The sequence below is a fragment of the Equus caballus genome, chromosome 21, assembly GCF_041296265.1.
Source record: "Equus caballus isolate H_3958 breed thoroughbred chromosome 21, TB-T2T, whole genome shotgun sequence".
Lineage (NCBI taxonomy): Eukaryota > Metazoa > Chordata > Mammalia > Perissodactyla > Equidae > Equus > Equus caballus.
In genome coordinates this window covers 22,151,409-22,165,849 of record NC_091704.1, presented here as the reverse complement: position 1 = coordinate 22,165,849, position 14,441 = coordinate 22,151,409, and the positions used below count along the sequence as shown (strand labels likewise).

General features: G+C 33.9%; 1 protein-coding gene across 15 annotated transcripts in view; it reads left to right on the top strand.

Annotated features, from left to right (window-relative positions):
• The window catches only part of ERBIN (erbb2 interacting protein), a 135,567-nt gene that overhangs the window by 68,393 nt on the left and 52,733 nt on the right, over window positions 1-14,441 (top strand). For all 15 annotated transcript variants that reach the window (XM_023625277.2, XM_023625276.2, XM_023625273.2 and 12 more), the window contains 8 exon segments: window positions 378-467; window positions 2,706-2,762; window positions 9,128-9,191; window positions 11,218-11,292; window positions 11,946-12,090; window positions 13,174-13,246; window positions 13,552-13,681; window positions 14,002-14,117. In XM_023625277.2, the coding sequence (XP_023481045.2) occupies window positions 378-467; window positions 2,706-2,762; window positions 9,128-9,191; window positions 11,218-11,292; window positions 11,946-12,090; window positions 13,174-13,246; window positions 13,552-13,681; window positions 14,002-14,117 (750 nt within the window).

Genomic DNA, 14,441 nt, shown 5'->3' with positions numbered 1-14,441 from the left:
GGATTAGAATTCATTATCTAGTCCTTTGGATTGACATTAGATAAGGCAAGTTCAAGAGTGCCGGCTGATGTCATAGTTATGTCCTAAATACATTTCTGTGTATTTGTGGCTCATTCATAGTTGACTATTTTGTGTAGATTATATCTTACTGAGATAAATATTGCCTCATTTCCTTTTTACAAAGAGATGAAGATATAGGCATTGAAACAGGTACATTATGACAAAAGGCAAATCTCAATTTGAGGATCACTCATAAAAGTAAAGAGATGGCTGTTACCTGTTAAGAACATGTGTTGCTTAGACAGATTCTTATAGATATTTTGATGAGACAAATTCTGTATGTGAATTTAATTTAAATTCTGGTATATTTTATATAGGCTTCCTGATGGATTTTCTCAGCTGTTAAACCTAACCCAGTTATATCTGAATGATGCTTTCCTTGAGTTCTTGCCAGCTAATTTTGGCAGGTAAATTATAGTTTCTTCTAAAACCTTTTCTTGTTAGCTCTTGTGAAGTTTGCAAAACTACAAGTTGTTTTAGTAACACTGTTAATTACAGTTTCATAGGCTCTTTTGTAATTATTTCCAAGCATTGTGGTTTTTATAGTTTCTTCAGAACTTTTCTTTTCCTTCTTCTTCTTCTTCTCCCCAAAGCCCCCAGTACCTAGTTGTATATTCTAGTTGTGAGTGCCTCTGGTTGTGCTATGTGGGATACCGCCTCAGCATGGCCTGATGAGCGGTGCCATGTCCGCGCGCCCGGGATCCAAACTGGTGAAACCCTGGGCCGCCGAAGTGGAGTGCGTGAACTTAACTACTTGGCCGCGGGGCCAGCCTCAGAACTTGTTATTCTGACTTTTAATGTATTTTCCCAAGTAAACAATAAGCAGTGAAAACTTAAAAAAGTAAATTAAGATTTGAATTGTTTTTTTAAAAAGTATGCAAAAGTAGGGAGTTTAAATGGAAGTAGTTTCTGTATATTTGAGATATGGAATGCTTTATTCTTACCATTTGTCACATTGGAAAATGATCTAATTATCGTCTTAACTGTCTCCTCTACTAGAATCAAAATTCTGGAGAAAAGAAAATGTGTTTCTGGGGTCCACCCCATTGGTGCCCCCGTGCCCAATATCTGAACGTAGAGCAGTTCTTGTCTTATTATAATATTGTAGTCCCAGAATAATTTTTTTAAATGAAAAGATGAATCAATAAATGAATCGCTAATAGGTATCAAATTATTATTGTATTTAAATTACTGGAGAAAGTGCTATCCAACTACATGTTAATTTTGTAGTCATCTTTTTGTCTAAAAATAATTAAAGACAAATACTGTGTGATTTCACTTACATGTGGAATCTTAAAAAAAACCCAAAACCCCAAACCCTAAACTCAGAGATAACACAGAAGAGATTGATGGTAGTCAGGGTGGGGAGTGGGCAAAATGGATGGAGGAGGTCAAAAGGTGTAAACTTCCACTTACAAAATAAGTCAGGGAGATAGAATGCACAGCATGGTGACTATAGTTAATAATACCGTATTGTATATTTGAAAGTTCCCTAAGAGAATAGATCTTAAAAGTTCTCATCATAAGAAAAAGTTTTTGTAACTATGTATGGTGATGGATGTTAACTAGACTTGTTGTGATGATCATTTTGCAATACATACAAATATTGAATGATTGTGTTGTACACCTGAAACTAGTACCATGTTATATATCAGTTATATTTCAATAAAGAAAAAATGAATTCTGGGAATTATTGCAGCCCAGTGACTGTCCTGTGGGAGCCATGTTATGACACATCATGTATACATATACGCATCTATCCATGTATATATTAAATTTATGTACCTGTCCAATTCCTTTTCTTTTTTTTTTTGAGGAAGGTTAGCCCTGACCTAACACTGCTGCCAATCCTCCTTTTTTTGCTGTGGAAGACTGGCTCTGAGCTAACATCCATGCCCATCTTCCTCTACTTTATATGTGGGATGCCTCCCACAGCATGGCTTGCCAAGCGATGCCATGTCCGCACCCGGGATCCAAACTAGTGAACCCTGGGCTGCCAAAGCAGAATGTGCACACTTAACCGCTGTGCCACCAGGCCAGCCCCACCAATTCCTTTTCTGTATCTGGCATTTGGACCTCTTTTTAAAAATTGAAATATATTTGACACATAACATTTTGTAAGGTATACAACATGTTGGTTTGATACATTTATGTGTTATTATATGATTGTCATTATGGCATTAGTTAGTGCCTCTGCACCACTTACTCTGCTCATTTTCTCTCTAGTTTGATTGGAATGTGCATCCCTAAATTGCCAGAGGATTTCTCTTTCTCCATGTTCCTTGTCTTCCTTTATTTTTCCCTCTGGGAGTTGAGCTCTAGAGTTGAATTATCTACTAATGCCTAATAATTTGGGGAAGTATTTTCACAAAAAAGGCATGAAATGCTCTAAGGTTGATATTTGGGGACAATCGTTTTGTGCTTTGAATATGCCTATGAGTGTTTACCTTTCCCCCCACTAATTCTGAGGAGCAGAAATAGTCTTTTCTTCCTTTGTATTTCTTTGTTAAGTTTTAATACAGTATTCTGCACATTGTAGTTACACAATAACTATTGGTTGCTTTGAAACTTGAGTATACCATTAATTTGTTAACTAATTCTTTGTCCTTGTCATAGGTTCTTCATTTGTTTTCTTTGTTTTGCAGATTAACTAAACTCCAGATATTAGAACTTAGAGAAAACCAGTTGAAAATGTTGCCGAAGTAAGTAAGGGTGATATCCTGTCTAGAATTTAGCTTAGAATTTTTAATTCTTAAGTCCTTAGAGAAATATTCACTTTTTAATATCTAAAATATGAGTGCAAAATATTTTAAAAGACTGACATTTGTGATCATCATATTTTTATTAGTGGCATTCAATATAAAAATCCGTGCATCTGTTGTTGGTATTTAATAGTGATTTCATAGCTCTTTGGAACTCAGTGTTGTGTGACAAAAGTAAGAATAATAAGTATGTAAAGCCCACATGAGTCCCAAATAAAGTTCATACACTAGAGCTCTTACATAGTACTCATTAGAGAGATTAGTAGGGTCTTCATGGGAAGTCTGATAACTGTAGTTCTAAGAACTTGTCTGGTTTTGTGGCCTGTTGAAGTTAGAAATGGGGTAGAGGGCCCCTTGGTGGTAAGCTAACATCCAGAAGAGGGCAGTCCAAGAGGAAGTACGAAGGTAAAATTAAAACGGGTCTACAAACTCAAAATGCACTGTAGACTCTGCCCATTTATTGAAGAAATGTCTTATACACCCTGAATTCATTGCTCCATTTTTACAGTTTAGGCACTGGCAAACTACCGTCTGGTTAAATCTGGCCCACTGCCTATTTTCGTTAATGAAGTTTCATTGGAACCGCATTCATTCATGCATATGTTGTCTGTGGCTGCTTTTGCTCTACGGTGGGTAGAGTCAAGTAGTTGTGGCACACTGTATGCAAAGCCTAGCATTTACTATCTGATCCTTTACAGAAAACTTTGCTGACTCCTGTTGTAATTTATTTGTCAAGAGTTAATTGTCACCTCTTGAGTGAAGCATCTCCAGCTCCCCAGGAGTTAGTTGTTCTGTTTACTCAACATCTGTGGCATCTTACTTACATCTGTTATGACGTTTACCACGTTAGTCTAATTTTTTTATACATTTGACTCCCTTCTTACCTGACCAACATATACATATGAGCACATGTACTTGTATCCTTTCCCCCTGATTGTAAGTCTTTGAGAACAAAGAGCATATGTAGTTTTGATTCCCCAAAAGATGTTGTGTATTAGCCGAGTAATTGTTCAGTGCAGGAATGATTGGCATATAAAGTGAGGGTTGTGAGTATAAATTAAAATGGGAATTATGATCCATATTAAAATTCAAAAAGGTTTAAATATTTTACAGGTTTGGTACAGGCGTTGATGACTCCTTAGCTCAAAACTTGACTGCTTTCTAAGAGATTTGAATAACCAAGGTGTAAATTGTTTACTGAAATAGCTAAGCCTACAGTTAATATGGTCTATCTGATATCATAGGTAATTCATTTAACTCATTTAACTTCAGATTGGGCTCTCTCAATGTATTTGCAAATATAATTCTTTCCTTCTTTCTTTTCAAGACTTAGGATTGAAAGCTTTGAGGCCTCTCAAACTATAAAGAGGCCATAGTTTTAAATGTTATGAAAGTCATGTGCGTTCAGGTTATATGAGTGGACCTTTTTATGATTAAAGAGTAGAGCAGTGGGAAAGCTGTTTTAGATATGTAGTTAAGTGAAATTTAATACCATCTTAATACTGGAGGGCACAGTACCAAGAACACAAAGGATGTAAATTTTTCCTCTGAGACAGAAGAGAAGATAAAAATGAGTTAAATACAAAGGAATTTTAGAGGTAAACAGGAGGAAATTTGAGGGATATTGTTTTTACTTTCTTCTTAAAGTAGGACTCTGGATCTTAAATGAAAAGACTTGAAAATGAAAAGGTGAAATTTTGTCTTAGATTTTTGAGGCATATGAGTAGGACCAAAGTTGCCAGTGTTAGCTACAGCAAATTGAGATGGAGATGCTTTTAGGACTTTATGATATATTTCCTCTCTTTTGTTACATATCTGTGTCATTCACATTTTCCTAAATCAGTTTTAAAACTTAACTTTCTAAGGATGTCATTTGTAATTAAGTTTTTCCAATGCACTGTGGTTTTTTTTTGGTACCCTCTTTTATAACTTACCCTTGTTGATATAAAGCGTTTAATTGCTGCATGTGAATTTTTTGTGTTATCTTGTCATTATAAGAATATTGAATTAAGGAAAACAAGATTAAGCTTTCTTCTTTCCGTCTTCCTCCCCTCCTCACAGCCCTCTTTACTTTTCTCAAATGTCCGCCTGGTATAGTATTATTATGGACATGGGAGTTTAATATCATAGCATCTAATCTTTCTTGAGAAAGGTCCTGGACACTCCTTGTGCTTTGTTATGAAGCAAACTAAAACTGACTTAGATGTTTTCTGTACAAAGACAGATATGAGTAAGGGAAGCAGAATTATAATACCTCATAGTACCTGAGAATAGGCACTCAATAAATCTAAGTTAAATAAAGCAGCCTTGAGAAAAATTGGTGTTGTGAGATGAATTAAAGGAGTGTTGATAGGGTGGCATATTTGAAATCGAAGAGTTGGGGGAAATTAGCTTCCTCTAATGTTAGATGAGTAGTACCAGTGGCATAGCAATTATATTTCTTCTTATATTTTTGTCACTAAAAAGCCAGAGAAATGTTTTAAGTGAGTTTTATCTTACTGTTTTTAATTTGTTAAATTTCCAAAGAAGATAGAAATAATCTGTGATCTTGTGTCATACTTTAAGGAAGCTATTGGTTTTTAATGCTGTTAATTTCCAAATTATTAACATATTAATATAATATATTCATAATATGATAACTGTATTAGGTATCATTTTGTAGTATTTTAATGTAGAGTTTCTTGTCTTGGTACTTGGTAGTACCTCAATCTATTAAATTATAGGTTTTGCTAAAAATAGCAATTTAAGAGTACAGGCATACTTCGTTTTATTGCACTTCATTTTATTGTGCTTTGCACATGTTGTATTTTTTACAAATTGAAGGTTTGTGGCAGCCCAACATTGAGCAAGTCTATTGGTGCCATTTTTCCAACAGCATTTGCTCACTTAATGTGTCTGTGTCACATTTTGTTAATTCTTACAATTTTTCAAACTTTTTCATTATTATTATATTTGTTATGGTGATCTGTGATCAGTGATTTTTTTTTTTTTAAAGATTTTGTTTTTCCTTTTTCTCCCAAATTCCCCTGATACATAGTTGTATATTTTTAGTTGTGGGTTCTTCTAGTTGCGGCATGTGGGATGCCACCTCAGCATGGCTTGATGAGTGGTGCCATGTCCGTTCTCAGGATTTGAACTGGCGAAACCCTGGGCCACTGAAGCAGAGTGTGCGAAACTAACCACTTGGCCACGGGGCCAGCCCCTGTGATCAGTGATTTTTGATGTTACTATTGTAATTGTTTTGGTGTGCCACGAGCCACGCCCATATAAGGCAGCTAACTTAATCAGTAAATGTGTGTGTTCTACCTGCTCTGCCCACCAGCCCTTCCCCCATCTCTCTCCCTCTTCTTGGATCTCCTGATTCCCTGAGATACAACGATATTGAAATTAGACTAATTAACAACTCTACAACGGCTTCTAAGTTTCAAGTAAAAGGAAGAGTTGTGCATCTGTCACTTTAAATCAGAAGCTAGAAATGATGAAGCGTAGTGAGGAAGGCATGTTGAAAGCCAAGATAGGCTGAAAGGTAGGCCTCTTGTGCCAAACAGCTGAATTGTGAATGCAAAGGAAAAGTTCTTGAAGGAAATTAAAAGTGCTACTCCAGTGAACACAGGAATGATAAGAAAACAAAACTAGCCTTATTGCCAATTTGGAGAAAGTTTTCCTGGTCTGTCTAGAAAAATCAAACCAGCCACAACATTTCCTTAAGCCAAAGTCTAATCCAGAGCAAGACCCTAATTCTCTTCAATTCCATGAAGATTGAGAGAAGTGAGGAAGCTACAGAAGAAAAGTTTGAAGCTGGCAGAGGTTGGTTCCTGAGGTTTAAGGAAAAAAGCCACCTCCATAACATAAAAGTGCAAGGTGAAGCAGCAAATGCTGCTGTAGAAGCTGCAGCAAGTTATCCAGAAGATCTAGCTAAGGTAATTCATGAAGGTGGCCACACTAAACAATAGATTTTCAATGTAGATGAAACAGCCTTATATTGGAAGAAGATACCATCTAGGACTTTCATAGCTAGAGAGGAGAAATCAGTGCCTGGCTTCAAAGCTTCAAAAGATAGGCTGACTCTCTTGCTAGGGGCTAATGCAGCTGGTGACTTTAAGTTGAAGCCAGTGCTCATTTACCATTCTGAAAATCCTAGGGCCCTTAAGCATGATGCTAAATCTACTTTGCCACTGCTCTATACATGGAACAGCAAAGCCTGGATGACAGCACAAGTTTGTTAACAACATGGCTTACTGAATATTTTAAGCCCACTGTTGAGACCTGCTGCTCAGAAAAAAAGATTCCTTTCAAAATATTACTGCTCACTGGCAATGCACCTGGTCACTCAAGAGCTCTGATGGAGATGTACAATGAGATTATTGTTTTCATGCTTGCGAAAACAACATCCATTCTCCAGCCCATGGATCAAGGAGTAATTTCAACATCCAGGTCTTATTTAAGAAATACATTTTGTAGGGCTATAGCTGCCATAAATAGTGATTGCTTTGATGGATCTTGGCAAAGTAAATTGAGAACACTCTGTAAAGAGTTCTTTCTAGATGCCCTTAAAGAACATTTGTGATTCAAGGGAAGAGGTCAAAATATCAACATTAACAGGAGTTTGGAAGAAGTCGATTCCAACCCTTATGGATGACTTTGAGAGGTTTAAGATTTCAGTGGAGAAAGTAACTGCAAATGTGGTAGAAATAGCAAGAGAACTAGAATTAGAAGTGGAGCCTGAAGATGTGACTGAATTGCTTCAATCTCATGGTAAAACTTTAACGGATGAGGAGTTGCTTCTTATAAAAGAGCAAAGAAAATGGTTTCTTGAGATAGAATCTACTCCTGGTGAAGATGCTGGGAAGATTGTTGAAATTACAATAAGGGATTTAGAATGTTACGTAAACTTAGTTGATAAAGCAGTGGCAGGTTTGAGAGGATTGACTCCAATTTTGAAAGAAGTTCTACTGTGGGTAAAGTGTTATCAAACAGCATTGCATGCTACAGAGAAATCATTTGTGAAAGGAAGAGTCAATTGACGGGGCAAACTTCATTGTTGTCTTATTTTAAGAAATTGCCACAACCACTCCAGTCTTGATCAGTCAGCAGCCATCAACATGGAAACAACATTCCCCACCAACAAAAACATTATGAGGCGCTGAAGGCTTAGATGACAGGTAGCATTTTTTTAGCAATAAAGTGTTTTTTAATTAAGGTATGTAAATTGTTTTTTTAGACATAATACTATTGCACACTTAATAGGTTACACTATAGTGGAAACGTAACTTTTATATGCACTGGGAAACCAGAAAATTCATGTGACTTTTTCTTGAGATGGTCTGGAATGAACCTGCAGTAGCTTCAAGGAATGCCTGTATTAATATGTGTTTGAGTTAATTAGTGATTAGTTTAGTTTAAAAAGCTTTTATTGAATGAAAGGTAAAAGTACAATTTGGTTTATTTCATTATGAAATCAGTTTGTACATTTTCCCAGTCTCTGTAGTTGCAGAGAAATGTTGGTATTAAGTTAGAAGTTAAAAATGGTGTATTTGTAGCTTTTTTTAAAATAAATACCATCTACAAGTTATATTTGTGATTTTATAAACTATTTTTGAATTGTATTGAATTTATTTTGAAATGTGGGGATCAGTGGAATATTTACTGTTCTTGGAATTCTGATTATTAATTTTTAGAGTTAATCTTGAAGTTTTACAAATAAATACAGTCTTGAAAAATAGTAGTAATTACTATGTAGCTGCCAAACAGTCTAATTCATTAGTTGATTTGTACTATATGAAAATTTATTTTATGAAAAAATAAAAATCAGTTACTCATATTCTGGCCTGTGGGTTTAAATTTACTGTGACTAATTTTTTCTTTTGCTGAGGAAGATTAGCCCTGAGCTAACATCTTTGCCAATCTTCCTTCACTTTGTATGTGGATCACCACCACAGTGTGTCTGACAAGTGGTGTAAGTCCATACCCTGGATCTGAACCTGCAAACCTGGGCTGCTAAAGCAGAACATGCCTAACTTAACCACTACACCATGGGGCCAGCCCCCTGTGATTACTTCTTAAGAGTAGAAATGAAAACCTGCTAAGAAGCCAAAATTGAAGAATAATTGATAACTTACTTCATTTTATTTAGAAATTAAATATAATGAGATTTCTTTTCTTAGAAAGTTTTTATTTTGTTAACATGTGAAAGCTTTGTACATCATTAGATATTATGTAAGAATGTTTTCCACTGTTAATTTTGAAAGCTTTCATGTAATTGATATTTTTGTATACTTAATTCTTTGTTAATCCATTGTGCATAGAACCATGAATAGACTGACCCAGCTGGAAAGACTGGATTTGGGAAGTAATGAATTCACAGAAGTGGTAAGTTCTCACCATTCTTACTTGCCATGAATCTTATATTTGATTAAGAACAAAATGTGAATATTAAAATATTTATTTCTCTGCATTTTTTAATTATAAAATTGGGTAAAGATATACACATAATTTTGAGAGAGAAGATATGAAAGTTCTTAATAGGGAAAATTAACCAGACAGATAGAAACATTTAACAGTAGGGAGGATAAAACTTAAAATTAATGAGAAACCCATGGAAAAGGTAACTAAAAGCTTTTAGGCACAGAAAGTAGAAAATGAGAGAGATTATAAGGAAAAAACAAACTTTCATGAGAGTAGCATGTATCGGGAAAAGTAATTCTGAGTTAAAAATAACTCCCTGGGGGTATTGCTTAGAAATTTATTCAATGATAAAATACTTTCTATAATTTACTTACTAGTTAAAGAGAAGATGTTCAGTGAAGCAGTTGTTATTTTTGAGTTGGTGATGAGATCTCTGGATTGTGTTTTTGGTTTCTGTGCAAAGTGTACTATGATGTTGAATCAAAAAATGAGAGGAGTATTAAAGCAGTTTTTTGTCTTTTGTCATTTGTCTTAGAGTACTCAGAAAATAAGCTAGATATTTTCTTGAAGAGGAATTCACTAACCTGAATATCATTATCATTAAAATTTTTACATTGTGTTTACAAGTTTGTTTTTAAAAAGTGTGATAGATTTCAAATGGTAGTCTTAAGAACAGGGGTTTCTGTGCTGTCAGCTGGAGGGTTACCCTGTGGGTGTTGGAGTGTACATGTGCTCACTAAGTAGATGGCTTTTCATCTAAAGTCAGTGGAGGAGCATGGTGTTTTAGATGCCTCATGTTTTTTCTGAAATACTCTCTTTCATATTATTTATTATATTTTAATTGCATATAGTTTATGTTGGGTTTTATTGTATGTTGTGGAAGTTTTTACTCAATGTGAGAAAGTACGTACTCTATACTTGTTAAATTATCTAGCTGTTGTATTCTTTCTCAGTGTTCATTTTACATGTATTAATCTATTTTCACATAAACTATTTGAAAATTTTTAATTATTTTTAATTTTAAGAATCAGAACGGCATTCAAAATCATTAATTTTCATACCATTTTAGTCTTCCAACATTATACATTTTTTAAAAACTTATGATTAGAATTATAATAGGTAAACCACAAAAGGAGATCTCTTTTAATCCAAGTTATACCTAGAATTCTTACCTATATTTATATTGTTAACAGTCAATCTGAATAACGTGCATTTTATGTATCGCTCATGTTATTATGATGTTTAGGTATGATGGTACTGTATGCCATCACAATGTCAATGATTGGACACAGGTTTGAGTGGGTGACAAATATCTTCAAAGCACGCATTTAGAAGAGCCTCTGAGGGCAAATGCCCAAGATGAAATCTTGCCTGAATACCAAGGTCCACCACAACTCTTTGATTCATTTTTTGGTCCTCAGCACTATATTATAAGTAATACTCCGCCATGTAATGCCCAGGAGTTTAAAGTAACAGAATACACTTATGTGGTTATGCCTTGGCTTGCTTACTTTTCTCTCATTGTTGGACATTTCAGATGTATGTTGCCTTATTTCTTTTTTTCCTTCCCTCTTCGTCACCAGAGAATATCTTTGTGGTTTTCCTAAGATTTCTTAAAAGGCTGCATGTTTTTACAGATAATGATTGAGAATATCTTTTTATTGTACTCTTCAAAGCAGTGGGTCTTATTTTTATTTATTTATTAATTGTATAAATACTTGAGCTTGTTATATAATCAAAAGTTTAAATGAGTTTTATGCAATCTACTGTTATGGTAAGTCTATCTTTGAGTTCTCCTTTAGTACTGTTACTGGAATAACTATAATATAGTGGAAGGGCTTAAGTCTTGGCTCTGTTTTTTTTTCTCCCTTATTTTTTTAATGTTTTAAACTAAAAGTTAACATTAGAAATTCCAAAGGGCTTCTTTTGCCTAATAAAGACATTCAAGTAAATTATTGGGTTTTCCTTCCTCCCCTCCTTATACAAACAGCCTGAAGTACTTGAGCAACTAAGTGGATTGAAAGAATTTTGGATGGATGGTAATAGACTGACTTTTATTCCAGGGGTATGTATATCAAATTTTAAATGGCTTCATTTATTGCTGTCTTTCCTTTGCAGTTTTGTGAATTATACATTTTTAAATTACTTGTAATTAGTAAAACAAAAAAAAGGATGGTTTTTTAATTCTTAATATATTAGATAGGTAGAAACAAATTTTATTTTTTTTACTACCAACACATTCTTGATTAAAATTAAAAAATTTCCGTAATCTTTTGTAAAATAGTCTCTTTTTAATACTGTGGAGTAGCTCCTTGCCAGTGGTTGCAATTGACTTTATATTCTAATTCAGTTTTTCTAGGGAATTGTTAAAGTAGGATATTTTCCATGTAGTTTCTGTCTTATCAACTGACATTTTGTTCATTTCCAGACCTAAAGTCATAAGAATCCCCATATGTACTCTCTCTAGCCAATGATGGACAACTGAGTTTCCAAAGAACAATGTATGCCCGTTGTCGATCTGCTGGGCTAAAATTAGTAGGAGCTTTTAGCTTTATTACTGAATACATTACTAATGGCATTTTAAAAAATTTTATGAATCTTCTCCCCCGTATAAACACTTAATTATAAATTATAACTTGGTCTTAGGTTTACTACCTAGACTTTTTACAAATTACTTACTGTTGGTAGAATCATTACATTTCCTTTTTTTATGTGTAGTTTATTGGTAGTTTGAAACAGCTCACATATTTGGATGTTTCTAAAAATAATATTGAAATGGTTGAAGAAGGAATTTCAGCATGTGAAAATCTTCAAGACCTCCTGTTATCAAGCAATTCACTTCAACAACTGCCTGAGACTATTGGTTTGTATCACTTTCTAATTCATGTAATTAATTTTTACTAATGTAAAATCTGAGAAATTAAGTTATTGCCATTGCTTGATTCAGAGCTTCTTTAAAACAGAGGTTAATTTGTCCACACTTGGTTTAACTCTTAATCATAGCCTTTACGTGGTAATATTTTTCATTCTTACTTCATTTTTACTTACTTATTTATTTATTTTTGTGTGTGAGAAAGATTGGCCCTGAGCTAACGTCTGTGCCGGTGTTCCTGTGTTTTCTGTGGGATGCCGCCACAATGTGGCTTGATGAGTGGTGCTAGATCCACACCCGGGATCCAAACCTGCGAACCCCAGGCCACCAAAGTGGAACATGTGAACTTAACCACTGTGCCACCAGGCCGGCCCCTAGTCTGATTTCATTTTAGACTCTCAGTTTAGCAAATCCTATGAGAGTCTGTATTTGTGTAGTTGGCTTGTCTGATGATTCGAAGAAACTGAATTATTTTGATTAAAGAGTCAAAAATTTAAAGCTTGGCATCTTCATAATGTTTAAATATAAAAGCAAAACATATTTTTTCATATTTTTCAATTGAATTATGTAGTTTAAGCTCAGGTTACATTTTGCAAATTCTACTATAATTTATTCAGCACTTTAAATTTTCAGTTAAACTCCATTATTTGTTTTAGTCTTTAGTATACATTAGAATAGTTTGTTATACACTTCATACTACCATTTATTTAATCTATAATACCGCAGTTTGTATCGTGTGTCTTCACTATGCCACGGCACTGTTTAAGGAGCCAGGGCTACAGCAATGAAGAAAGGTGACAAAAAGTCCCATCTCTTCTGAAGCTCACGTTTTAGGGGGGATTAAATAGATACATAAACATATACATGAATGGTAAGAGGTAATATGTAGGTGAAAATTGAAAACAGAAGTAAGAGAATAGAGCATAATGGAGTTGGGGTGGTGTCTCTTTTAGATAGGTTGATTAAGAAAGTTCTTTATGATTCATGTCAAATGTAATATGAGCTCACATTGACTGCTGTTGACTTGCTTCTAGTTCAAGCTGGAAAATTGTGTATTATTTCTTCCCTCAATAGGTTCATTGAAGAATCTAACGACTCTTAAAATAGATGAAAATCAATTAATGTATCTACCAGACTCTATAGGAGGGTAAGAGTTTTATAAATTAATAGATCTGGAAGATTTTATTTTCACTTCATGCCATATATATTTTCAAATAATTGCGTACATAGCATCTAAAGGAGATCCCATAAATATTTAAATAAGCAATTGATTACAGGTTGGGTATATTTACAATAAAGATAGGCCAATTTTTATTGGTGCCGTTTTAGCTTAGTGCAAATAGAGTTGTGCTAGGTTTGTTAAAGTCAAGTTCAAATGTTCATATATTCTTAAGTTTTGGATTATATATAGGAAATCTTTTCTTAAATGTATGTTTTCTTTTTTAATTAAAGGTTAGTATCAATAGAAGAACTGGATTGTAGCTTCAATGAGATTGAAGCTTTGCCTTCATCTATTGGGCAGCTTACTAATATAAGAACCTTTGCTGCAGATCATAATTACTTACAACAGTTACCCCCAGAGGTACTATATTTTAAATTTGTTTCTAATTTTCATTTTTTCCTAATTGTTTATTATAGCTATCCAGGGTGGTTTTATTTATTTTCTTCCAGAAATAGTTATGTAACTAAATTATTTATTTTCTGAATAATAATTAGCTATATTGACTTACAGGAGATACCTAAATACTTTTTGTCATACCTGAAGATTACTAATTGTAAAGGGAAAATCTAATTCCTCTTATAAAATGGGTATTTTTCATAACTTTTGAAAATGGTATTTTACTTAGGTGTATTAATCAGTAGGCCAAATTTTTGATCCCCAATTTTGTGTTTCTCTTTCAGATTGGAAGCTGGAAGAATATAACTGTGTTGTTTCTCCATTCCAATAAACTTGAGACACTTCCAGAGGAAATGGGTGATATGCAAAAATTAAAAGTCACTAATTTGAGTGATAATAGGTTTGTAATAATGTCTTCGTCAGTTGGTTTATAGAAGACAGTGATTGGATGAAATTAAGGTTTTGTTATATGTGATAGAAAATCTAATGTATGTTCTTTTCATACATATTATTTATTTATATTTTTAAAATAGAATTTTATTTGAAATAATGATCTAATTTTACCTGATGTTAATTATCATACCGTGATTATTTGTCGCAGTTCATTTTGTGTCGACTTTAGCTATACAGCCTTTAGTCTCTCCTTATCATAACTTTTTTATTCCTAAAGTCACATCTTGACCTTAATACTGCTGTTGAACAAAGCAGCCTTTTTTTTCCCTCA